At 36.9% G+C, this 27,603-nt stretch overlaps 1 protein-coding gene across 3 annotated transcripts in view; it reads left to right on the top strand.

Moving 5' to 3' along the window:
• Positions 1–4,327: 4,327 nt before the first annotated feature.
• RFTN2 (raftlin family member 2) overlaps positions 4,328–27,603 on the top strand; it is a 38,018-nt gene continuing 14,742 nt past the window's right edge. Inside the window, exons 1-8 of one of the 3 annotated variants that reach the window (XM_087733044.1) lie at positions 4,328–4,425; positions 4,821–5,025; positions 10,189–10,372; positions 12,201–12,312; positions 14,364–14,676; positions 18,218–18,418; positions 23,252–23,373; positions 24,479–24,582. In XM_087733044.1, the coding sequence (XP_087589170.1) occupies positions 4,887–5,025; positions 10,189–10,372; positions 12,201–12,312; positions 14,364–14,676; positions 18,218–18,418; positions 23,252–23,373; positions 24,479–24,582 (1,175 nt within the window). In that variant the 5' untranslated portion in view covers positions 4,328–4,425; positions 4,821–4,886. Of the gene's footprint in view, positions 4,426–4,523; positions 5,026–10,188; positions 10,373–12,200; positions 12,313–14,363; positions 14,677–18,217; positions 18,419–23,251; positions 23,374–24,478; positions 24,583–27,603 lie in introns of those variants that run through there. The other 2 variants (XM_087733045.1, XR_015698961.1) reach the window with 2 other exon arrangements.

Genomic DNA, 27,603 nt, shown 5'->3' with positions numbered 1-27,603 from the left:
TGCATGCCTGTTACATTCACAAAATTATTCCTTCAAAGGAAAAAAAAATTAAAAAGTTGCCAAACCAAGGAACCTTCAGAGTGGAACACTGCTACTTTTTTTAACATCTTTAGAAATGTTTTGCCCATAATTTATTTAATCAGATCATTCTACAGAAAAAAGAACTAAATGTCAGTGTTTTGTTCTAGTTAAAGTAATAGTTCTTGGGGATGGGGATGTGAAAAATCTTTGACAATTGAATTGCAGATTTTTTCTGATGGAATTTCTTTTGTTTTTTCTGTCATTATCCTGTCCCAAGCAAAATCTTGACATTTGCCTTGAGTCATAAAAGACAGGAAGTAAGCCTAAAGAGAAGTTCAGAGAGGAACTGTGAAGTTCAAGTGTTGCAATTTGAGATGATTAACATTTAGGGGTTTTTTTAATGCATTGTTTTTGAGTCCTGTAGCTGTTCAGATAGCCTCAGGTTCTGGGGAAATCTAACTAATTTAGCTTGTGTTTGTAATTTGCTCCCTTGTATCTTACGTGTCTGTCCTCTGTTAAAAATGTTCTATGTCAGCGATGACTGATCTATAGCTGAAAATAATGGTGATGGTTTTAAGTGGAGCTCTTATATACCTTTAAGCTGCAAACATGACCCCAAGTGGGAAACATGTATGGTCCAAATATTATTTTACGTTTTGATTTTTGTCAGGGGAGCTAAGAGTTATCCCTTCTCTTTCTTGTTAGTTCAGTCAGTTTTAGTCCTAGTGAAATTTTTATAAATAGCAATAATTTATTCTTTAGGTAATTGGTACAGGTTTAAGGTATTTGTATTTCTGATGCTCACTACTCTTTAACCTCGAATAGGAATGGATCTTTAAAGGCCATGCAGTTTGTAATAGTGAATTTATTCCAGGTAAGCTCATCAGTTAAAATGTTTTGAGTGAATAACCTTCTCACAGATGTGCTGCCAGGGGTGTTTTTGTCCCAGTGGTGGTCTAACAGGCTGGAAAGTGTGAGATACTCTCTCAGAAGCTTCTAAATTGTGATTGCGCAGGAGTCATTTATCATGATTGTGATACTGCTGAAACATGTTATAGCCCTTCTTACGAAGGCCTCGATACATATTTTAAAATTTAAAATAAAATATTGCTGCTTTTGAAGCTTTTTGAAGTTGATGTAGCATTAAAGCAGTATGATTCCTTTCGCTTTTAACATACTAGTCTATATCCTGATCAGAAAGAGAGAGGTATCTTTAAGGAAACATTTGCTATGGATCCTGGTATAGCTGACTCTCTGAATTGCATATTTAGTAGCTTATGATCTTTCTTGAGTTTTGGTATCCATTAAAAATTAAATGCTTATAAGTCAATTTCCCTGAATTTGTGTTTATTATTTCTAGCTTTTATTTTGCCATCGTGCATGCATGGACAAGAAGGAAAATCTTCTGGGTACCTGCATTGTTTTCATAATTTTCCTTAGGTTTTATGATTTTAATCAACAGGAAACTCAGATGACTTGAAAAAAAAAAGAGAACCCATATTGCTGTCAAGTACTATCTCCCATTCTTGATCTTTTAAGATACTGGGGGAGGCAAGGTTTAAACTGTATTATTTTATTAAATGGTTAATGCAGGTCATATTTGGTTTTGGAGAAGAGAAGGCATTCTTGTAAATAGGCTTTGTATTCAAGTCAGTTTATCACAGATGTTCCAAAAACAAAGTGTCATCTTTCTAATTCTAGCAAGAGAAACTTCGTCAGAAAGGGGTGCCAGCACCACTTGTATTCGGTATCGATGCCGTAGACAGACAGGCTGCCTTGGATGTCAGTAATGTTAATAGTGAGCAGATCAGCATGGTGTCAGGAACAGAGGGACAGCTATTTCAAAACATCAGTTTCAAGCATCAGATGATGTCCTTACATTCAGTAAGTTTATTAATGTAATAAGAAAGACAAACATGCCTCCCACACAAATGTTTTCAAACCTCCCATGACACTGACAACAGGGAACAAAGTACGTCATGAGGAAGGGACAGGAACAACCTTGAGGTGTGGGTGGACAGCAAGGCTTGTTGTCTCGCTTTCTGGTCAAAACTACTGTGCAGAACTGCTGTTGCCTCTCATCCTGTACTGCTAGAAGACAGTCGATAGTCCAGCACTGGACCCACGCTCCTGTTGGTGCGCTGCTCTTTTGCCATCTTCGTCGTTTTTCCGTTTCATCAGAATAAAAACCGTAGGGGGATCCGGGAAGCCTTCCACAGAAACATAAATTCCTTTGGATTAACTGGTCCATTGTTTGGCTATCTTTGTTTGCCTTTTTAGAAGTCTAAAAATTATATCAAGCTTCAATGAATGAGTCACATGCTCTTTCAGTGAGTGTTGCTGTGACTACCACACCTCGGTGAATCACAGTGTAGTTTTAGGGATCTGTTCTTCTCTGATAGCAGTTCCCAGAGCCTTTGCATTTTGGGTCACTGGAAATGGACTGTTTTGTAGTATTATATCCACTTTACAACAAGATACTATAGCTATTCAGGCAGTTCCTTAAGCAGCTCTTGAATCCAGGAATCTTATGATCCTGTTCCTTTCCTGAGTCACAGGTGCTTTGATGCAGTTTTGAACTCCTGTGAGGGATGCTGCTAGTTCTTGGTTGGCTTTGTTCTGTTTCTTATATTCTGATGTGGGACCTTTGGTTTCACTGGTTCAATCTAGTGACTTTTGAGTCAAGTCTGCAGTGGCAACTTGGAAGCTTATAACTACGTAACTGATCTGGGGTTACCCAAAATAAGGACCGCTGTTTTTATCCATAACAGTGTTTCTGTGTTGGTGTCCTAAGAGTTTGTTTATACTATGAAAAATCCTATATGCTGTGAAAAACCCTGAGAGGGTTGAAACATGGTTTAAGCCTTGTCATGAAGAGTTGAGAATACAATATTCTGGCCTCATTAAAAATGTAGCTATCTTTAGCTAAATAAAAAAAATGGCAACCAGCTGGCAACTGGACTAGTGCTGCAAGAAGTTGTTTTATTTGCAGCTATCTTAGTCATAACATGGCTTTATACAAGTGGTTACAGTGGATCTTGAGGATTGTGTGGAATGAAGCAGCAGGATGCGTGAGGCTGAGTGGATGGTTTACACATATGTCCCATATAGCAGCAATTCAGGGATGACTTTTACTGAAGAAAAAAAAAAAAGGGTGTTTGGGAGCAATTTTTGTGTAAGCAGACGTGCAGGAAGCTGAAGAACTGAGGGTATTCCTCTTGCTTTCAGCACCTGAGAGCTTGTTTTAAAGTCTATAGGATTGAAGTTGTAATTATTGCATAGGCTCTGCAGTCAGTGATTTTTAAATTCTTCCAAAGTTAAGTACCTTTAAACTATAATGTCTATTTCAAAGGGGATATAGTCTGCAGACTTACCATTCCTGGTAAGCTACTTAAATAAAAGTTAGATCACTTCACTTGCAGTAGAACAGGAAGAAAACCACAAATGGTTAATGCCTAACTTGCAGCGATTGATTATAGAAAATGTGGGCTTTTTTAATAGGATTAATATTTTTCAGTGGAAAAAGAAGTAAAAAGCTTTTTAAATTCAAATATGCAGTTCCTTTCGTCCAAAATGGTATTATGAATCTCTGGTTTTCTCTAGATGACTCTTAATTTCTCTAGGTGCAGTCTAAAAATAAAAAGGTAAATTTTCTAACTTCCCATCCTGGCAGTAACAGGGCCTTAGAAAATCGATCACTGTTCCTTTGTTTTCCCATGCATTACCATAGTCTGCATCAGGTCTAATACAGTTACAAGTGACTTGCAGTAGTTAAATGTAAGAGCAATGAGAGCCCTTAAAATTATACTAAATTTTCAGGACTTAAAGAAAAATATACTTAAGAAACAGTATTGAAAGTCTGTGGCTGTACTAACTGAGGTCAGCCTGACAGAGGAGAAGAGAATTTCAGTTGTTCAATACCCATGAAAAATGGGGAACAGTGTCTTGTAACTATAGTCATATATAACATTGAAAAAGTCTTTTTGATTCGAAATGAGGAATATTTCAGTGTCATTTTTTGGTGTTTGTCAAAACCAATTACATAAGTTGGTTTTAGTGATGTAGATTCTTACTGATTTTCTTGACAAGAAATGTCTCTACTACATATTTTTACATTATTAGAATATATTACACTATGTTCATGGGTGTTTTCCTCTGGAAGAAAGTTCCTGTGGAAAGGAAATAGGAACCAAACTTTGAAATCTAAAATAAGGACTAAACTGCTTTTCATTTACTTTTCTACCCTTTGAGATGCCAGAAGCAATTTCCTCTTGAAGCTGACTTCCTTTCTGGAAATGATTTTCGTCTCCAACCATGTTGAGGCTCTTTTCTCATTCTTTCATTCTGACTGACTTGCTTTTTTTCCCTCTGACTTGCTACTGCAGTTGAGTAGAACTTCTGGACGTAAGTAATTACAGACAAGTTTCTCTCTGACTTTCTTTTTCAGTTCTTCTTCCCCCCTACTGCCCCCCCTTACCCAGTCAGTCTAGAACGACAAACAAAGCACTATTGGTGTCCTCTGCAAGAGAGCACTGATAGGGGGCTGGCTGTAAATTGACGTGGCATGGAAAAATCTCTGCTAGTTTGTAGCAGCTCTAACACTGCTGCAAAATCAAGCCTACTCTTACCAAGTTTGTAGCTTGCAATCGTCACGGGCTTACTGTTTCTGTATGAAAAATGAATGGAAAGTACCTTTGCTTTTTGATTTGGGAACCGGACTTTTTCTGTATTTGGATTTACGGCTAATAGAAAACAAAATCAAAGGGAATTATTTGGTTACTTTTTTTTTCCCACTATAGTGAGAGCGACAGATTGTGCTGCTCCCCCCACCTCTTTCTGCAATTTAATCATTTGCAGATCTTGCCATGGGGTGCGGACTGAGAAAGCTGGAAGACCCAGATGATAGCAGCCCTGGAAAAATCTTTTCTACATTGAAGAGACCGCAAGTTGAAACAAAGACGGATTCTGCTTATGAATACGTATTGCTGGATTTTACTTTAGAAGGTATCTTTTTATGTTATATCTTTTACTATTCTGAGAAAGCAAGGAATAAGATAACTTAGTTCTGTCTTGCTTGACTTACAGTAAATCTTTGATACTTTTATCAAAGCCAGCCAAGACGTAAGACTTTTATTTTGAAACACAAATCATGACGAAGGTCCTCACTTAGATAAAATTACAATGGAAACTACTGAAGTATTTTTAACAACCAAACCCTCCAAATTACACAACGGTCCTTGTTAAGGAAGCTGGCTAAAAACTGTTAGAGATTTTCCTAGTTTCCTGTGAGTCAGATACTGCCATCCGTACTCACTTTGAATAATGGTTGTCTGAATTCAGTGTGGCGGTTCAGAAAATACACTGTGCCTGAGCATTAATTGAATAACAATTTTTTTAAATGTGCTCAACTTCTGAAAACAGACTGTCATTGTCCTTGTTACTTTATGCAGAAGTAAGTCTGTTTCTTAGTTGTATACCAGGAGTAGCTTCCCCTCTTATGCCCACCCCGGTCTCTTGGTAGCTATTTTAGTAAGAGTCTTAGTTTTGTCTTACTATTTTTTCCAAATGCTTTACTTGTTGAATAGTCTTTTGAAATCGTGACCAAAATGAAACAAAATTTGTATGCGTAGCTAGAGGCAGACAGTGCTCTGTGGGATACTTCCTTCCCGAGGGTGTCCCGTCTCTAACAGAGCAACTCCCTGTTCCACGAAGTTGAAAACATAAACAAGCCCAGATGGCTGCCCTCTGAGAACAGACAGCTCAGTTTTGCAGTCACTTTGTAGTAACTTGCATTTTATAACAACCCAGTCTACGGGAAATTCTTAATAACATTCTTAAAATAACATTCTAAAATTCTTTAAGAATAACATTCTTAAAAGCATTTGAAGTAAATGCAGTTGCTACAAGGGTTTGATAAAGGGAGAAAGTGTGTGTGTCCTGTTAAAATTTCAGGAACTCTTTCATAAACAAAACTTGTCCTCTGCTTAGTTTCAATTCTAAATTAAAGGACTGTAGTAATAATTTTCTTTTAAAATGTGTCAGTCTGTTCATTGAAAAACTGCAAGCTAGTAATAGAAGTCACATTCTGTTAAGTTACAGTATTTGACATCCAACTGTATTTGTTCTGTTTATTTACACATATAGAGAGTTTCTCACTGGCTTGTTCTTTTTGAAGAAACAAAACTGTTGAGTAAGTAGTAGTGGTAACATACTGGAAATAAAGCTAGGCTGCCTAATGCATACATGAATTACCTACTAATCTACGGATAATAGAAAGGATACTAAAACTTTTTTTTGGAGACTGAAGTGCATTTAGTGTTCTTAAACAGTCTGTGTTCTGAATAGTTTTGCTATATTTTAAAGTAACACGTTTCTGGAAGTGTTGTGTAAAGGATTTGTCGTAAAGGTGGTTGTGACTTAAGAAAAAGCACATCAAACAAGTGCAAATAAAGGTATATCTATTTTAATAACGTGTCACTACAGCAGTAAAGATTCATTTTCTCCTGTTTAGTCTGATATTCAGAAGTGCTTGGCTTCAGTGACTTACTCTGGAATTATGAATGCTAAATAACAGTGAGATCAGTTTTAGATAGTTGCTTAACTTTTTCTGGTTTCAAACTGTAAGCAAGTGGATTTGTAAACACAGGTATCTTTCTGTTGAATCATTCTAGCTGTGTGTGTATTTGACCTTTAAGATATTTCCTTTAAAATATTTTTTTTTGGGTGAGGGCTCTACTCTTTAGAGCTAAGATCATGAATACAGAAAAAAATGGTGTATTTACTATCTTGGAGGCATTTCTGAATTCTGTTTGCTTATGAAATGTGGGATTGGCTAAAGTACTGTGGGGAATATTTGGGGCTTTTTTTTTTTCTCTCCTTCTATCCCAATCAACTTGCTCGCATACTTGTTGCTACTTGAATATCCTTTGGCTAAATGAAACCTGAGTCCGAGCCTTTTATCACTTTAGACCAAAACTAGTTTTCACTCTGCTATCAAGTTGTGTGTTATGTCTTCATGGCACTCTGTATCTGCTGATTTCCAGAGCAAGATCTTACCCAACATCTGAGATTTCTGTTGGCCTGAGTGACTTGTTACCACTGGATCTGGTACCAAGTAAAACAAAATCTGCACTTAGTATCTTTTATAAGATCCTGCAGTAAGCTATGTCCTGCTTTAAGATAAAAGTATAGCAAGCATAAATGCATTATTTCAGTTTAATATGCCTTATTCTCTGCTTCATCAGATTTATGCTATGTGAAGTCGAAGTGAGCCTGCTGGGGAGACTTTCAGGAGTCCCTGATCTTCTCCCAAGCCACGATGCAGATTAGGTCAACCATGCTGTAGTCTAAATTAGCTGGCTGGAGTCCCTGCACATCTTAAATAGTTATCAGCAGTGTATTGTACCTTGGCTTCTCCCCTCCTGGTCCCCAAAATGCTCCCATCCCTATTACAAAAATCAGCTTTGAGTTCCGTGAAGGTGGTTCTGCATCAGGAGAATCCCAAATAAGAAAATTACAGCCAGTCTTTTATTTTGGTGGCATTGAATAGTACAAAGGAAAGGGAGCAGTGGACTCTGAAGTGTAATTTTAAATGCCTGTCAAGGATTGTATACGGTCTCGATCATGAGGCATCTCAGTTACAAAAACAGCTGTTATTTTTTTGAGGTCATTTTAACCATAAAGTAGGGATAGTTTAAATATTCCTACTCAAGCAGAATGCTTATGCCTTTTCCACACCTCTCCTATTAGGGAAAAGAGGGAATATTGATGCAAGGATATTTCACATCAGCCTACTAAGATGACATGCTGTGAAGTTCTTGTCACTCTGAATAACAGTATGAATATGTATGAAGTGGCTGTTTTGCCATCATCTTCAATATCATGCATCTCAAATTTACTATAAAGCTAGCAAGATAGCTGTAGTTCTGTTATTTGTAAAAGTATTTTGGCTGCTTGTTGACAGCACGTCAGGAAGGAAATTTCCTTAATGAAAAATGGTTAAGACATTTGGAAAATCAGTGAAGTGGTGATCATGTTGCATATATTCCTGCTTTTTTGGCTGGTGGGCTGTAGAGCAGTTACTTCTTCAATATATAGTTAATGCCTCCTGGATTTACTATGAGTGGAATCATGGGATGGAGGTGTTACTAAGGGCAAAATATCATCCGTCTGTGAAACAGGGGGCTGTGATATACTGTCTGCTTTAAAAAAAAAAAAAAAAAAAAGAGGCAAGGTAGCACAAGAAAGTGCAGCAGTCCTGTCCCTATGACTGAAAATGGAAGAGTTTACATTAATAGGTTGAGTTTGCTGGTTATCAGCAATAAACTGTCGATATATATGTTAGCAATACTTTTTGGTAGTGTGCATTTCCCATGGTACACGTTATTCTGGTTTCTCTTGATAGCTTTTCTGAGCTCTTAAGGCTTTTATAGTGACAAGCAAAGTAGGCCTCCATTCCTTTTTCCCTTTAGTAAAAGTTGGTATTTAAAAGGATTTGAATGTTGTAAAATATTAGTTCCTGGTTTGTTAGTTTGTTTTTTGTTTGGTTTTTTTTTTTTTTTTTTAAAAGCCCTCTATAATGTGTATATATCAGTATTATCCTCATTTTATAGTGGGAAAGCAGTATAGAGATTGATGTTTTACAGAACACGTCACTCACGAACCAGCAGAATTCTAATTCAGTTTATTAGAATAAAAGATTTATGAATCTTTAGTTTGCCTATATCTGGTTTCTGATACTTCAAGCCAGTAGGACAGTTAGACTTTGTGACTTGCTGTGTTCTTGGTAAAGTCCTTAAATTCCTTGCTATTGCCCACCTACAATATAGGGCAAGTAGATAAGAGGATGTAAGAACATGAAATTAACTCTAAGGAATACATTTACAAAGCGGCGAGATTTATGTCATTGCATTTATCTGTTCTTTTTTGGTTTATATCATTTTTTTAAAATTACATAATCAAAAGAGAATTAGTGTATCTAATTGTTTACAGTTTATTATGTGGTTTGAAAGGGAATGTTTAAAGCAGCATGTTAAAATGTTTATATCTCAAAGTGTTGAGGTCACTTAATTCCTATTGAGGCATCCTTTAATACAGTTGAACACTGGTCTTAATGCACTGAAAGCCTTGCAAAGAGAAGGACCCATCAGATCACAAAAAAGTATGTCACTTGCAGCAAGGGTCACTAATAAAGACCATCAAATTCCAAGCCAGGCTGTCTTGTCATAAGAGTTCATATCTGCAAAGGATGAAAACTTGGATGATGGCAAATATATGCTGGCAAAATTACTCTTCAGTTACTGTCTATATGAGTATTGATTTCCTGCTTTGTGGAGGCTTGGAGAGCATCTACAAATCCAGTTGGAGCTGAGGGGAACAGGAAATACTGACCGTCAAGACTTACTGTGGCAGAACATATGATCTGTTACCAGTGTGAAATCTTCCTTTTCTCTGTGCAAAAGCTATGGATCAGACCATTCAAAAAAGGTTCACCAAAAAGTTTTCCATTTATCTATGTCGTTTCCCCCAATAGCTATGTAGTACCTAGCTGCTGTCTATTGATTGGAAATGCTTGCGCACACTCAGAGGGATCCTCCTTAGAAATTAGCGATGCCACATGGCTTACTTAAGTGACATGTACTTAGGTCTGCTGGAAAAAGAAGTTGGGACTATGTTAAAATTTCAACCTGCAATCCACAGATCACTTCCAAGGGATCCAAAAAAAAGTATTTAAGCAAAACAAACCAGTTGTTCTAGCCTTAAATTCATTGTATGGGAATTTACCTTGCAACTAGGGTTGAAAGATGCTGCTTTAGTAAGTTTGAGGCTTTGGCTAGACAAAATAGTTGCTTCGTTAAGTGCAGATCTGTTGTGTGTTTAGATGTTGGTGCAGCTCTTAAATTAGCTTGGCAAAGCTAGATCCAGCAGAAAGTGTTGCCAAATAGATTAAAAATAGTTTGTATTAGCTTGTAAAAATATGTACTTCCACTAGTTGAATACTGTTGAATCAGCTGTGAGTCTGTTTTTTTCTTGTATAAATAGAACTGTAGCTTTTTAGTAAATGCCTTGTGATAGATTTTGTGTGGTTTTATATAAAAGGAACTCACCCAAAAAGTCTATGGACATACACAGTATAATGTGCTTCTCTTCTGCTTTCAATGCTTTTAGCTTCCTCAAATCCAGAAGTTATCAAGATCAGTTCTGTGTTGGATATAGCATCTAAGGTGGAAGAATATTACAGCAAAGGATATGTTGCAGGAGCCGTTCATCCTATTATACTGCCAATTGGGCGTAGAAGGAATTTCCCTGCAAGTCACATGTATCGAGTGGTACTTTCACGATTAAAATTAAGGTAACGGTGAAATAATTTTAATATATTGGTCCATTACTTAAGCCATTTGTAAATGGATTGCTCAACATGCATAACTTATTATCAACTTGAAATGAGCACCTCCAGAGAATCAAATAACTGTTCCTTGTCTAGAAAGGTGAACAAGTAAGTAATGATTTTTTAATTTTCTTCATTTTCAAAACTTTTGTGTTTTCACTTTTCCCATAAGAGCATTATTCAGGGAAGATGACCTGTAAAGTGTGAATTACTTAGTTTGTCAGAGGTTAGTTTATTTTTCCTTCTTATTAAGAAGGAAATGATCATTCTGTGATTGGGGCATACAAAACCTTGGTTTTAACACTGAAGGAGAGTCAAGAGTTTGTGTTCCAGCTTCGTCGTCTTGTTTATTACTCTTGTTTTCACTGCATTGTAATCACTATGTGATTGTACAGAAAATGTACAAAGAAATTTTACCATTAGTTCCTCTGAATGCAAAGAAGATAACCTTTTGCTCTTATTCTGAATAGCTAGAAAAGTGGATTTCTTATTACATTAAGAGCTGTCATGCTTCCCCTTCCCTCCTGAGTACCAGTGCAATGCACAAAGGCTCTTTCATTTTCTTTTGGAAGACCGGAAGGGTGTGAGTTGGAAGATACACCCTGCCACTCCAGTAATACTTCTGTAAAACATGGTTCCTTTGAGGGAGCTTCTCAAACGCTTTGTTTAAACAAGCGTTGTCCACGGTATGCGCTGCTCATACAACTTACCTTTATAAATTCATCTGCAGACAAGGTGAATGTTGTCCACGTGGGCAAATGTTTGAATAAGAAAAGCAGAATACTTGCTCTCTGGAACTGAAGCTTCGAAGAGCTGACACTGCCAGCACGCAGCTCACACAATTCACCTTATCCCTGTAGATGTGGGATCCTTATGAATTTGTGGTTTGAACCTTTAGGCCCTTGAATAGGTGAAGGACGAGCCCCTGCAGCCTACATGTGAAATTGTTGGGTGTAGGTGCCCAATTTCCTGTGCCGGTGCCATATGTACCTATGTTGGTTTTCCTATAGGCAAATACACCTTCTCCGACTACTATCTGAGTGTGTCTCATTGATGTTTCATTGTAAAGCAAAAGACTGTGTGAAGGAAACATCAAATAAAATCCTATTATATTATTGATATACACCAAATACTGTTGTCTGAGTAATAACCTAACTGGCTTTAGATAAAGCATGATGAATACTATTCTTTAACTTTAAATGGAAGTTAAAGCTTGGTGGATTCTCAAATCTGAGTGATTTAAACATTACCTAGCACAAAGTAATTGCTACTGCATTGTATTTTTAGTTTTTGCCTACACTGTATTTCATACAATAGCTGCAACTCTGCTTTAGTTACAAAAGCTAAACAGCAGCATGTTAACAGTGTGAAAGTACCATTTCTATTGATAGTATGTCTTCCACAAAACTGAGCCTGTTTTGTGCTTGCTGAATTTATAGCTTAAATTTGTATTTTTTTTGTATTATCAGAGATTTTTGAGTTTGTTTATTACAAAAGCACGGCTGTTTGTCAATAAAGCTCAGTTTCCAAAAGATGTCTATTAACAGTCTTCAGATTAAATTCCTGTTAAATATTAATATTCTTACCCTGACATTGTAATGCACAGTACCTGCCACTTTGTGTAAGAAACAGAACAAAACACCAAAAACCACTGAGTTCTAAATAAAGGTATGAAGAAGCATTGCCAGGATTTCATTCATAACTATTCCAAAAGAAAAGAATTCTATGTGCAAGCATTTGCCCAAGTTAGCAGCAAACTACTGACAAAGACTGCTTTCTTTCTGTGTTCTAGCCAGAAGCATGCAGCACCCAGAGGACAAAGGCACCCCAGGCTGGTGATTGAGGAATGTCCTTTAATGTATGAAACACTGACAAATGAAGTAGTGAAAGAACTGTTGGAAAAGGTAATGGAGGGTTTTTTCAAACTTCGCTTGATATTTTTATTTCTATCATACATGTAAGTTATATTTAGTGGTTGATTTTTTTTTTTTTTTTTTTAAGTTTTGAGTTTTAACCTTGGTTTATTTTATAGAAGCTACGAAGTCTTTTCTTGATATGAAAGGAGTTATTTTTCTTCACTAGTTGCTTCTTCTAATTTAGGACCTAGTACTGATCCCTGTAAAGCTTTGGGAGACTGGCCACTTACACCACTGAAAGCAGAGTCAGGCCCAAACTCTCAGTCAGCCTTTATAAAATGGTTGTATGATAGCTTTTTCTGGAATTAATATTTAAAAAAAACTGAAGTTTTATGTTGTTCTGGGTTAAGTAAGGTATTCCTAATGAACACGAATATATTCAGTTTCTAAGATAGTTTTTTTTTTTTTTTTTATTCTTTAACAGAAATACAAAATACACAGGAATTGTATTAAATATTTACTTGGCACAGCTTTTGAAAATATTGTATAGTTAAAGAAAACTAAACCTCCACTGGAATGCAAGCTCTAGTTCTAGTTCTTTTTGTGTTTCACTTCCTCTGCAAAATTGAAGACTTGCCAAAACAGGAAGCTATTGTTATCGCTCTAACTCTTGTAATATCTTTTACATTAGCTGTCAAGGAAAGAAGTAGAGGAAGAAACATATTGGAGATCTTTGATGATCTTTGAAATTATCACAGAGTTGTTTAAAATTTCTAAATGGCTTGTTTTGAAATTTTCAGGTGTTTCAAATTTAAAATGGGATTCCATTACGCATTTATACTATATGTGTATTGCCAGGTTGGTTATATAGCATACTAGACAAACATTTAAAGGAAAAATACACTTGAAATTAGCAGTGCTTCAGTCTTGCAAGCAAATCTGGAACAGAAGTAGTAACTGATTTTAAACTGCTCCCAGTGTTTTAAAAAGACTGAGCCAGTAATCCAATATAAAATTACTTTAAAAAAAAAAATCTGAACCCATGAGACTTCGTGGCATTTCAGGAAAAAGATTGTCGTTTTGCCTCTTTTTCTGTATGTTTCTTGTCACATTTAAAATTATTTTGGTTGTTTTAGAAGCAGCAGCTCTGTATAATCACAGTGATTGGCATAGCGTATCATTGCTGTACATACGTAATGATGGTAGATAGTAACACTTCAGTCTATCATGGTACTAAAAAGGGATTGTAGTACCATCAGCTATTTGAGTGTTATTCACTCTCTTGATTAATAGTTCATGTGAGTTAACTAGGTAGAGATCCCTCTCTCTGCCCTCACTAATCCAGTACTTCCCAGGTGATTTCTTCTTTCTGGGCTGGGGTTTCTGTACTTTCCTGGAAGGACTTTATTGCACAGGGGAGCTTGTAGCACAAGATGGCAGTGGGATCACCTTCCTAAATGGCAGCACTCCTTATTCCAGAAAAAAAAAAAAAAAAAAAGCCCTCCCTCCAAGAACAGACACATCCCACAGGTGGCACATATTCTACTGTTGTATTTTGAGGCTTCAGTGCAGAGGAGAAGACCCACCACTGGCTGAAAGCAGAGTTAAGAGGGTTTTAATTTGCTTCTAGCTCCCTCCTTTCTCTGCTCCTTCACTACTCTCAGTAATAGTGAAGCTGAGTAGCCTTTAAGGGAACCAGGGGATAATGAATCATGACACATGACAAACAGATATTTCATCACATGTTTAGAGAAACAATACTATTTATTGCACCAGCATACTGCTTATCACCACGACACAAACAGTAAAATACTTTGGATTTGCTCTAAATGAAGGATTTTGTATACACTAAAGTCAGTACCAGTGTTGGCCACCTTATTTGGCCTGAGTCCAAAGACATGCTGGAAGACTTGCATTTACTTTGAAACATGGGCAGCATAGGAAGACAAGCCACCCTCCTGTAGTACAGTGTTGTGTCTTTATGTCCTTGAAAATCAGCAGTTTAGTTAAACATAACATATATATAGAAGGTTTTTTTTAAAAAAAGTTACATGCAATTCTAAAATCACTTTGCATATAAATTTCTGTTGTAAACACAGGTTAACGAAGCTGCTAAAAGAGGAAAGAAGTTTGTGGGCTTTGTAACACAACATTTTCCTCAAGCTAAAGCCTGTAATGGAACAAGCACAGATGGAAGTGCAGAGCTGGAATCAACGCTGGGCAGAAGAAATAGGGAACACAGAAGAAAAAATTCTGATGAAATCTATAAAAACTGGAATGAAGGGACACTGAGTGGTCACTCATCTGAGAGTGGAATAGAGGAGGAAATGCAAGGAGAAAGCAGTCTGTTACAGGATGCAGATTTCCAGTTTGGAAAAGAAGTCAGCCCTGTTAAACCACGAAAAGGAGATGGTAATAAATGCTGCTTGTTTATTGTAGAAGTAAGGTATTTTATTGAGCTCTTGTTTTAAAAAGGTGTTGAAAAAAAAACCAGAACAGCGTGTTCTATTGTATCAAATACTGGTTTTGGAAGATGAATCTTCCTTAAATGCGTACGTATTTCCAAAAAAATTGCCAGTTGAGGAAACAGGAAATATTTTCCTTTCGCTCTATGTATGTGTAAACTGTGCTAATGTATTAAAATGATATTTCAGTTCTTATATAGAATATTATAAATCTACTGTCCATATGCTAGTTTTTAATTTAAAGAAAAAAACCAAAATCACCCACAGTGTAATTCTCATTTTAAATGTGATGCAAACAGATGGCTTTTTTGCTTGATATGTGTATAGAAAATATGTGGCAGTAGAAATCTTTTATTTTAGAAGGGTGCAGTTGTTTTAAAACCTTTTTGGAAATGCATATAGTTTTCACATACTCTTAATATTAAATCATAAACGTGTGATGGATTTCCAAGAATACGTTATGATTCCTGTTCTCCTGCCTGTTTCAAAACTGTCAACAAAGAGATCCCCTTCCAGCTAGAGCTGTAATTTTTTGTGCTTCTAGCCAACTCACATAATGTACAGCAAACAAATCCGTTCCTAATTGATTCTTTCTGGTTAACAGGCCTTCAAGAAGCATCCTGAAAGAGGTCACTTAAATTAATAAATTGACCATGAAATCAAAGAGGATAATTGTTACAAAATGAATTTACACTAGGGAAAAGTAAGCATTAAAAAGTTGTATAGGAAGGAAAAGCATCATTGAAAAATGTTGGTGCTGTGGTAGAAAACTTAGTTGTAGAAGAGTCTGAGATACTTAGTGTAGTCTGAGTGAGAGATTGCCTGAAACAGTGACTTCTGATACTGAAGCACTAAGGCCTCCTGGTTTGCTAGGAAGAAAAGGTGAAAAGGAAGAAGTAATCTAAAGCATGAGAACTAATGCAAGATAGTATTGTGTAGAAAGCAGGCAGTATGAAAATTCCACCAGATTGCATTTTGGTATAATAGGTTCTTCCCTGATGGGCCAGACATGTTTTAATTGCTCTCAAAAGCAACCTTTTCACTTTCCTGTTAAGAGTTAAGCACCCTCTCCAGTTTGTCGACTGTCAGGATAATGACTCTAAGCACTGAGATAATCAATGTCCCTCTTATTTTTAACACTTGAATTAAAGCAGTTCTTGTACAACCTGCTGAGCCTTTATAGCATGATCTGTTAAAGCTTAACTCTTTCCTTACAGCTTGAAATAGTGGGTTTGCTGTATCTTGCAGAATAGAAATCCTGTAAGCAAAAAGCGGAAAACTCTTGGTTCTGTTAAGGAGCTTTGTTTGTGCAGACTGGTGCGACCAGGTATATTGGCAACCAGCGCATCCCCTACATGCAGCGTTATCAGGAAATTCTTCGAAAAGCTTTGGGCAAGAATATGCCAGGCTTCTCTACTACTAGTCAAATACTCCGTAAAGTTATTGGAGTTCCTAGGACAAAACTTACGAAAACTTAACCACCTTTCTTTGTAAATGTTGTATGTAGCCATCATTTTAAAAAATGCTGATGTGCATTTTCAAGAAAGTCTTACATGCACGTTCACCTGTCAGCCTCACCTCTGTGCCTGGGAAGATCATGGAACAGATCCTCCTAGAAGCTATGCTAAGGCACATGGAGGACAGGGAGGTAGGGCCGCAAAAATGATCAGAGGGATGGAACACCTCTCCTATGAGGAAAGGCTGAAAGACCTGGGGTTGTTCAGCATGGAGAAGAGAAGGCTGAGGGCAGACCTTATTGCGGCCTTTCATACTTAAAGGGGGCCTATAGGAAAGATGGAGATAGTCTTTTTAGCAAGGCCTGCTGCAACAGGACAAGGGGTAATGGTTTTAAACTAAAGGAGGGTAGATTTAGACTGAACACAAGGAAAAAACTTTTCACGATGAGGGTGGTGAAACACTGGAACGGTTTGCCCAGAGAGGTGGTAGATGCCCCATCCCTGGAAACATTCAAGGCCAGGCTGGACGGGGCTCTGAGCAACCTGATCTAGTTGTAGATGTCCCTGCCCATTGCAGGGGGGAGGGACTAGATGACCTTTAAAGGTCCCTTCCAACCCAAAGCATTCTATGATTCTATGTTGGTGTGTACTGCCGCTTCAGTATGCCGTTTCTATTTAGGTCTGTTCAAAAGATGCAAAGCTGAGTCTGAGTTGTAGATTTGGGGGTCATAATGTATGAATTCTGACTATAAATACACCACTTGTAGAGGCAAATTTCTGATACACATGAGCAATTGAATAGTTGTATCAGGGAAACCTGTTTATTTTTTCTGAAGAACAAATATAAAAGTGATCTCACTTTAGTATATGGGAAAGGAAATTAAGGTTTGTCAGGGTAAACATGTTTATGCTAATACAACCACTTGTGGAGGTGATAAAATAAAACTGTATAGAAATGAGAGTCATCTCTTACTGATAGAGTTCAAAATTTTGTCCTGAATTTACTCCACCTTATTCCAGGCACCTGATGTCTCTTGCGGTGGGTGTGGTAACACTTCTCAAAACAGAGAGGGCTTCTCCCAGAAACTGATATTCAGACTACTTACAGTCCAAATCCTACTTTGGAAATCTCTATTTCTGGAGCCTAGAGAGACTAGCATCTTAAGTGGGGTCATCTAAACCAAGTTCCTTTGTTTTGGCAATGTGAATACTTCTGCTTTCTAAAGGTTTGTTTGCGTTGCTTTAGGCTGCTTAAATGTTGAAATATTAGACAATCTGGGAGCATTTTTTTGGCAACTGCTTTGTGTTATTTCTCCACAGCAGTGACATACATGTGAGTGTATTTGTAGAATATATTTGTATGTCTAGGACTTCACACCTTGTCACCAGTGGTTTCCTAAAATGGTATGGCTCTGTGAATTTTAATTTTTGATGAATGCTTGTTTATGACTTTGGTTTTGTAACAGCACTGTATTAATGCCTAGATATAAAAAGCATTTGAGGATGAGCAGATTTTGTGTGCTTAACTCACTCATCAGTTATTGTGTGGAAACCCCAGTAGGCAACTAATTATACTGGTGCTTCAGTAATCTTCAGAAAACAATGGGTAAAAATCAATACAGTACAAGGCATTCCTAACATTTAAAAATTTAGAAAATTGTCTTTAATCTTCAGTTATAGTAATTTCAAATATTTATAGTCAAGAGTTCCATGAGTAGCAGAAATGAATGTTTCCACTGGGTTTTTCTTAGCTCTAGTGTATTTTCTCTATGCAGAGCCTACCTACCTAAAAGGTCCAGTGATAACCCAACTGTAATATGTTCAAATTTTTCTCATATCGCAGAGCATCCCCCCCTCACACCTCATCCTGGGTGTGTTTAGGGCTTAAGGTGAGTACAGTCACATCAGGAAACAATTCTTAAAACTATTACTTAGAATTAGAAAACCATGTTGAAGTAAGAGATTAATAATATTTTTATTTTGGAGCACTGTCTTCCAGAGGCTCATTCTTCTTCCTTTTTCTTTTGTTAGACAAGCTATATACAGTCTTCAATGTTTTTGATGATGATTCTACCTGCTGGACCTATCATGAAGGCATTTTGTCTATGAAAGTAACAAGAAAGGGGCCAGTTATTAGTACACTGGAAGCAGACTGGCTAGAATTAACCACATTTTATTATAAACAAGGATTGTCCTTAATTGATTCTTTCGTACACTGGGAAACTTCTAAAGGTGAGTACTGTCCCAGAGTATCACGAAGCTTTTACTTGTTTATGTAGAACTACATAATTTGCAAAAAGTAGATCATGTTTTGTTTCTTGGTGTGAAGGGCAATATGTAAACATGTTCAGATAGTCATTGTAAATGTGTAGAATCTGATACCTGAAAAGGGAATAACTTGTCTTCTGAGCAGTTATAGCTCTGAATAATTGAAATTTCTGCTTTGTTTTACCAAATTGAGGATTTCCAAAGCAGGAAAGTAGTGTAGCATTATAATGAAATAAACCTTTTGCACTAGTTCTGTTTTTCTTCATTTTGTCTTTGTAAAGGAGAAGATAATGGGGGGGGGGGGGGGGGAAATTAGGTACATGTTTCCCTGATGTTCATGTTCTTCTGCTCAATGTAGATACTGTGCTGTACTCTGAATATTTCTCATGAGACAAAAGAGCACCTTGAGTTCTGATTGTGCTTACTGTACCGTTAAACCGAAGTCAGGCATTCCCTGCTTCCCCCTTTCTCCAGCTCTTTGCTGGGCTTAAAGATTCTTTCCAAAAATGCCAAATTGTATTAAAATTCAACTGTTGATCCTGAAGTTTCAGGATATTTCTGCAGGTTGTTCTGGTCAGATGTGGCCATATGCAGAGAGTAGAGAAATCTATTCTTGTCCTCGCCCTTCCCCCTCAACTGTAGGCAGATCCTCCAGGACCTTTTCACGTAGCTGAGACAGAGGTCTTCCCTGGTCCCTGCTGCGTCCTGCACTCTACTGCAGGAATCTACTAGCTCATTTAACATTCAGATTGTTACAATGATAGAGCTTCAGGCCACAGGATTTTCAAATTTTCATCTTCATTCCCTCAGTTTCAGTTCAATCTCAGTTTTTATTCTGCAGAGATCCTATCAGCTCTTTCAGAGTTCCTAGCCTTCATCCTCCTGATGAACAGACACAAGCCCAAGGTCAGCAGCCCTGCTGCTGGCCCAGGCCCATTGCTGCGCACCCTGCTGAGCCCAAAATCCTGCCCTTTGGCAGAGCTGTGAGACAGTGCTGTACCACTGCTGACAATGGGAGAAGCTCTTTATTGACTGAAGTATTTTGAACTCTAAAACTCTGTTGTTGGTAAAATATGTAATTAAGAGATTCATTTCCATTTGAACTGAATTTGTCTGAAAGCCAGAAATTAGAAGTGTTGCAAAAAGGACCAGTAGCTACTGTTGTGCAGTTACTTGAAAATAATGTGAAGAAAATGGTAGTGCTCTAGTGTTATGGGAACAGACCAAAAGAGTCTGACATAATTATTTCAGAATGTATTAATTATTGTAATAAATGTTGTTTGACAGCAAACTTAGAATTTATACTTCACTAATGTGATACTTTGTCTTTGGTTGGATCTGTTTGTCTGTCTTGTACTAAGTTGTTGGTGTTCCTTTAGAATTGCCTATGGCAGTACAGTGTAAGCAAGCAAAACACAGGGCTGCAGTGGAGAAAAGTCTTGTAAAAAGATTGTTGAAAAGGTTTCAGAGACCTTCAACGATTTTTGCAGTACTCAGGCTGATTATCAAGTGCAGTTGTTTACTTAATAATGTATTAAAGTGGCTTTCATAAGTCATTTTACATCTGCTTCTTACATGAATTATACAAGGAGGATAGAATTACTGGGGGGTTGAGTATTTTTTTATATTTATTATAAGTCTTATTTAATGTTGGTTTGTTTTGGTTTTTATTTCCTGATACTCTGATTTAAAATAATATGCATTCAGCATCCCCTTTGCAAGGCTTGGATTAGTGAAGAGCTTAAATTTAAAAAAAAAAAAAAAAAAAAAAGTTTAAGACACAGAATCTTTGGGACTTAGATGATGTGGGTTCTTCGAAAATCAAACCCTGAAAATAATGAGAACTCTTCAGTGTTCGTTGTTCTCCGTAGTTTAGTTTTGAGTGTGAATCACTGCATTTCTGTAGCTCTGCAATAAAGTAGATTTAGTGATTGTCAGAGGAACACAAGCGCATCAGTATCACTATATTTACCTCAGATTGAATTTGGCAGCTTAGCCCCTCTCAAACTGCATGTTTTGTGCACATAAACAGTCTAACGGCACAGTTTGTATTGGTCATCTTTCTTGCTCTTAAATTATAATTCCTATCTATTGAAGTCAGTGGAAGAACAAAGTTTCCTTTGGGGGAGGAGAGGTGAGAAATCAGACTCCTAGTTTTCAATACAGATTTTTTAGAGCTGGAAAATAACTCTCTGGAGATATGTTACAATTCACTGAGGGGTGTTCTTGGCAGCTGTTGGAATTAATCTTCGCAGCTGTTGTCCAACAACAGTTTTACAGTCTTCCCATTCCCCTGTAGCTGTCTGCTCTTCTCTATGTGAATAACTATCCCATCTTTAATACCCAGGTTATGACTGACTTAGGGATTTCATGCTGCCTCTCTGCAGCAGTTGGTGCTTCTGCTTCAGCCCCACTTGACTGGTATGTGTTTCAATTACACTCATGGGTGGGACGCTGCTGAATTAAACTGGATATATTCAAAGGCACAGCTCACTATGTGGATGGAATTCTGCAGCTGATCGAGTGTCTGTAACCACAGTAAGAAATTAATTTAGCTGCTGAGTTCTTAAGCTAAAATGTTTGTTCTTGAGGTGAACATTGAAGAGTTTTATAACCAGATAGACATTTGGCATCCAACAGAGGGAAACCTAAAATGCTTTTTGGGGGAGAAAAAACATTCAAGCACTTGCAGTCATTACTAGAGTTACTTCTTGTATGTCTGCATGTACATCTGATTGTCATCTTCACCTCACTTTTGTTTGCTTTTAGACTGCAAGGTGTCTTTAGCAGTAGTTGTCCTTTTACACAGCTTCGGTGAAATGAGCACGTTTTAGCTATTGTTTTAATAAAAATAAAAACGCTGGATACAAGTCAGGTAGCTGCAGAAATCCTCCTCTTGTTTGGACTCTACAGATGTTCTACAGAGTCAGCAGAATTCTGTTGCTACCAGGATCAAAATGCAATACCCAATTTAAGGCAAGAGGAAGTTTTAACCGAAAAAGAATTTAAAAAACCCAAACAAAAAAACCCAAACAAAAAAACCAAAACAAAACAAACACAAACAAAACCCCACATTATCAATTCTTAATAATTACCAACTTCTGTGCTGTGCTGCCAAAAGAGGATGCAGTCATAAAAATAATCCAGGTAAATTCTCTTTCAGCAGCCATTTGAATCACTAGTGTTTCCTCCATCTGTAGCTGCCTTGGAGGCTTTCATGATCATAGAAATATCTAAGATCAGTAGAAGTGCTGTGGCAATATTTTTGCTTTTTCTGGTTTGTGTTATCTGTCATGCAGCACTTTTTGGTGGGGTTTTTTTTGGGGTGGATTTTTTTTTTTTTTTTGGAGTACTGATATTAACAAAGATAAACTATTGTAATGGACAGAATGAGCAGGTGAACCAGTTAGCTGCACATGTAGCTTTTTTCAGTAGAGGTGATTTTGACATACATGTTATGAATTAACAGGTTGTCTCAAATTACTGCTGAGCGGAGGTGTCTTGTGTCAATAACTTTAAAATTTATTCTACCATGTTTGAACAATGATCGAAAAAGAAATATTCTAGGATGTTGTAGGTGGACTGCCCATTTTAAGTACCTGCCTGAACACTGAAAGAAGGTTGAAGTCCATAAATTTATAAGATTGAGTATCTATGAATTATTAGGAGTTGTGCAAATATTTTTGTTTGTGCCTGAAGCCATATATTTAGTTGCATGTACAATCACATGATGTGTAATCCAAAAATAAAATATGTCCAATATCTCTACGAATGTGTGAAAGAGATATATATGTATGCAAGTATCTAAATAATCATAACTCAAACTACATAAATCTGCTACATGCAATACAGTAAAAAATAGTATGAATAAATAGTTGGTATTTGATGGTACATTAACAAGCATGCTCAAAAAATGGGAATTCCTGGTTTACGTAGCACAACTTCCATGCCAATCTGGTCAATTTTTAAAATCAGACCAGTTGCTTTCCATAAGTTTTCTTTGTTTGCTAGGTGGTTTTTTTTCTTTAAGTTTATTTGCCTTCCCTGAAGCTATGGCAAAACCAATCATCTCTTTACATCTCTTTGTGCAATATTGGAGAGAATTTAAATCTGATTCTGAGGATTACGTATTTTTACTGTTCAAATTTAGTTTAAGATAGTTAGCTGTCAAGGTACATCTGCACAAAAGGCTTCCCGATGGCTCTTGATGCACAGCTTTAGTTTGGGCCAACCGGATACTGTCGGGCTTCAACAAGTGAGTCAGGGAGTTGTGCTCTGAAATTTCCTTCCCATCAGGAATCTTCCTACAATTACTTCTGTTTCAGGCTCTTCCTGTGGCCGTTTACGTATTTGTTTAAGTCACAGTAGCTAGGCTTTCTACTTCATGCTTCATTTATCTTTATGCTCTCTCCCACCACAGCAAAAGTCACACTTTTTGTCAGGCGTACAATATTGAAGTTGAATAAAGGGGGTTTGTGGCCATCTGCTGGGGGGGATATGTTGAATACAGGAAACTGGAATTCAGAATTGAGCATGGAAGTGGCTAATGCTTTTGAGAAAATGAAATGGTTCAGAGTTCAATTTGTGTAGAAAAAGGGGTTTGAATAATAAGTTGACCTGCATACTTAAAGTTGTAATTAGACACAGAAATAACCACAAATTTGAGTTATTTGCTGTCTCAGTTCATTTTATTTTAGAGGACTGTTCAATGAGAAAAAGCAGGCCCACGTGTACATCTCAGTAAGATATCAACCTAAAACTTTACATTTCAGTTTATATTTTTCTTTATGTTCACAGGGGACTATTTGCCCAAATCTTTAGAAGGATTATTTATCTATGAAGAAGAAGGTGCCGGGGTTCCAGGTTCTAACAGGAAAGGAAATGATGCAATAGTTGTTGAACAATGGACAGTCATTGAGGTAAATTGATTATTTAGCAATGCAATTTCCTACTTCTAGTTTTCTTTGGTTTTTCCTTAGAATGCTTGTACCAGTGTTTGATAAACATTTAGGATGGTTCCTTGAAGCCACCTGCATAAGCTAAAGCCTTGAGTCATAAAAATGAAGTCAGACCTGTGGCCATTGGTTAATGTGCATAAAAGAAATATGCCACAGGGATTCTGGCCTGACATTTACAAATGTTCATACCAACAAATACAAGCACCAAAGAATTTTTTTTTTTAAATGAATGTGTTTCAGACCAATTTAGCATAATGTCAGCTCCACTGACAATGTGCTGTAGTATTTTTAAATAAAAAGGATAAGAAAATAGCAAAAACTGGAAACAGAATAAGAAAAAAATGATAACAAATGAATTAAGTATGGTTTTCAGATGTATTATTCTTAGTAAAATGTTACTGCTAAATATGAAACACTTCATTTTTTCTGATAAATTTACAGGTACTACTGTAGCATGGTACAGCAATAAAATTATTTAATGTTTTTAAATATTTTAATATAAGATTATTGGTATGAATTAATGACATCTGAAAGTAATTGTTGGAGGATACTAAGGGCTTACTTTTGAAATACTCAGTGATAAATACATTTACTGATGTGAAAAGAAACAGCATAAAACTAAGATTTTGTGTATTTAAAAAAAAAAAAAAGCCAAACCCAAACAAAACAAAGAAACCAACCACCAAACCCCAGATGCTTCTTATTCAGGCGTGAAGTAAAAACCTGAATACATCAATTGAGACACCTACTCCGGTATTTACAAAGTTTTAGGCGTTAATTTAGCAACATGACGAGTCCAACAAACGAGATGTGCTTTGAATGTCTTGCTGAGTCAGGGCTCATACCTATAGTTAATATGCTCTGTTTTCCTAGTCTTCTGTAGTCTTGAACTTTTCAAATTGTTTTGTTTGAAATAGTGAATCTCCACCAAACAACACAGTTCTATGTCATCTCAAAGGATTCTCTCATTATAAATAAGAGAGGAGAGTTATTGTAATTTATATGTAGAAATGCAAATAAAACCTGTACAGAGTCTCTTTACTACTTTTTATAATTATTAATGTAGGGGTGTGAAATTAAAACAGATTATGGACCTTTATTGCACACGCTGGCTGAGTTTGGATGGCTCCTGACCTGTGTCCTGCCTACACCTATCGTACGACATGACAGGTACCCAAACAATAGATTACAGCATTTCTGGTCTATACATCTCTGAGAATTATCAGGTGATTACTTGTGTACTTAAATGTAACAGGAAGCAAAGTGCTCATAATGTTAACTGCATATAAAACTTGAGATGTAAGTAGCTTTATGGTGGAATCTTTTTTACCACGCTGTTTTAGGACTGCTGACTTCAGTGAGTTTCAAACTAGACCAATAATACTAAATTTAAAATACATTGTTTATATCTAAACTTTAAAGACTTTATTTATGAAACTTTTTGTCACATACTCAGTCCCCAGCAATGGGGCAGAAATGGGGTTACTCATGCTTCAAGTTTAAACAAGTGTTGAAATGTTTCACTAATTTAGGACCTTGGTGAATGACTGGTTTAGACTATATAAGAGGTCATGTTGTCACAAGACAGTCATGCAATATTTATTTCAAATTGGGGAGGAGAATGTGCTAATCCAGCAAACTACTGGGCTGTTTCTCTTCTTCTTTAGTGTAGACTTTATGTTTCATTTCAAATATAGCACCAAACTACTGGATTTTGGTTCTCTTACTGCAATATTTATGTAGATGACTGAGGGGGATTTGTATACATAGGAACAAAATAGCAGACCTGCATCCCCTATAAGGTTCTATGGGGGTTTTTTTGCTGTTTTAAAAAAAAAATACTGTGCTTTTCTACATGGTATCAAGCTAAAAAAGGCCAGTGAAACTGGATTAAGCACACATGTCTTTTTTTTCTTTTTTCTTTTTTTTTTTTTTTTCCACTGTGTGTTTTCTTTAATAGCTGATTTTAACCAACTGGTTAAAAGCAAAGACAGAAGAAATTGTGGTCAAACATATGGCATGTTCTATTTTTTTAAGGATCTCTGTGTGTTGTGTGTTCTTCTGAAATGTATGAAATTCTGAACTTGTAAAGCTCCTGCTCCAGAGAGAAGCAGTTTTCAGAACATGAAACAAAATGGTTATCCTTTGATTCATTTCTTCAAACAAAATTCTGTAGTCTAAGTGTATTAGCTTTGAACATGGTGACTTGTTAAGGGTATGTGAACGGCTGAGCCTGGCTTTCATACACAGCTGAAATTTTTGGCCGAATCTTAGAGCTTGAGAGTAAGCCTTCAGGATCCATATCTACTTCTTGAAGGACATGAGTGGACAAGGGGAGAGAGAGATTTTAGTAGTCATGGTGCGCTGTGGGTCATAGGATGAGAGAGAGAGAGGTTTTAACCTCAAACCTCTTCTGTCTTGCAAGCAGTGTAACTGTACCCATCCCAGTAGGGTTTGGACAGCAGGGGCAAGATCGTTCTGAGCAGCTGCTGGTCAGCTACTCTGTGAGTACCAGTCTGTGCTTGCAGCAGGCAAAATGATGTATTTTCTACCTCATAGATTGCAGAGCAAAGGCAGGGCCATTTAATAGAAGCTAAGTGCTATAAGGAAAAAAAAGTAGGGAAAAGCGCTGTTGGAAGTGCTAACAGATTGATTAGACTGGACCTGTTCCTTGAACTAGTAAGAAGGTAGTATACCAGCAAGATATTTAAGTTGCACTACATGTCTGAAGTGGCATTGCTTCCCAGATGTGAAACAACCAGCCCATTAATAGCTGTGATCGTGCAAAAGGGGGTTGTGACCTGGCCAAATCTGAAGTTGGATTCATTTTGTATCAACACTAGCATAATTCAGACTAATGACAAGCATTTGTTTTCTGGCCTAAAGGGTTGGGTAGGTGTCTGCATGAATTGTCTAATACTTGTTGTCCTAGTGTGGCTTGTGAGATACTTTTGGAAGAAATAGGATAAATCACGTCTTATGTGCCTGTTGTGTATCTAATATACAACTATTTAATTTTCTGTTAAAAAAAAAAAAAAGCCTACGAACAAGATTTCCTAATTAGGAATTAAGAATTCTTAGGAGTCCAAAACTGAATGTGTTTCTATCCTGATAGGCTAAGTAGTGATTGATAAATACTATTTTTAGGCATTGATGTTGGTATTTAAAGAGGAGAAGAAATTCCTGGATGGTTACTATGTGTCTGATATGAAAGATGCCATTACTGTGGTGGTGGATTATCCTAGGAATGCAAGTTAAATGTCTCAATAAAGAAGGACACTTCATGCTGCCTAACAGCTGTTCTTTTCCCAGACTTGGAACTTTGACCTCAAAACCCAGCCTGAATATTAACAGGCTTCAGAAACACTGAAAAAACAAAATGAGCAACATTTTGGGACAATCTGGCCAATTCATGTTTTCATATTTTTTTTTAAAAAAAGATTTTGGACAAAGTATATAAAGAAAATTCTACGTAAGAATAAAATATGTTAGCAGGGCAGCCTGCTCCCCATTTTTATTCACCTTTATATTTTGCTCTAGTTTCTGTTTTCTTATTCTAATTTATTGCAAAACTTTCCCTCGTCTCAGATTTTCTGTGATCTGTTCCTAGCCTAATGCCCACTGCTTGTCTGCAGACAAAGAGAGTGACCAACAGGCTACCAGGTTCTGGGGTGTGACAAGATTGTCATGCACTGATGTGTTCCTTTTTTTGTTGTGGGTTTTTTTTTTTTTTGCATGGTTAGGATTTGAAACAGTTTAAAAAAACACCAGGCTGTAATGTCTGTTCCTGTGTGGTTTTGTTGTTTGAAGTTTTTCTTTTTTACATATGTTTCTCTCTATAAAATAAAATGTCCTGTTGTGTGGAATGTCATGCCACGTGGTAGCTGAATGTCATGGATCACTGTCCTGTTTCAGACAGGGCAGCAGTCTGTAGGTCTATTTAGTCCTTTAACTCCTACCACAAGGGCTAAATCATGTTGGATGCAGGAAACATTTCCTTGAGAAATGTTATCTTTGCTGTTACAACTAGAGCAATGGTAGATGTCATATTCTTGAAATGTACAGAGTTGCTTTTTTGTGCAATGTTGTTTGAAAAATAAGCATTGGGGGGTTTTGGGGGGTTTTTTTTGGTCAGCACACTATAAAACCCACAGAAGTTCCCCGCTTCTGTCAAGTGATTCTCTTTTTCCA

The sequence above is a fragment of the Nipponia nippon genome, unplaced genomic scaffold (genome assembly GCF_047370975.1).
Source record: "Nipponia nippon isolate SJK-2023a ecotype South Korea unplaced genomic scaffold, ASM4737097v1 scaffold_5, whole genome shotgun sequence".
NCBI lineage: Eukaryota > Metazoa > Chordata > Aves > Pelecaniformes > Threskiornithidae > Nipponia > Nipponia nippon.
The sequence above is the reverse complement of the archived record's forward strand: the minus strand, read 5'-3'. Positions and strand labels throughout refer to the sequence as shown.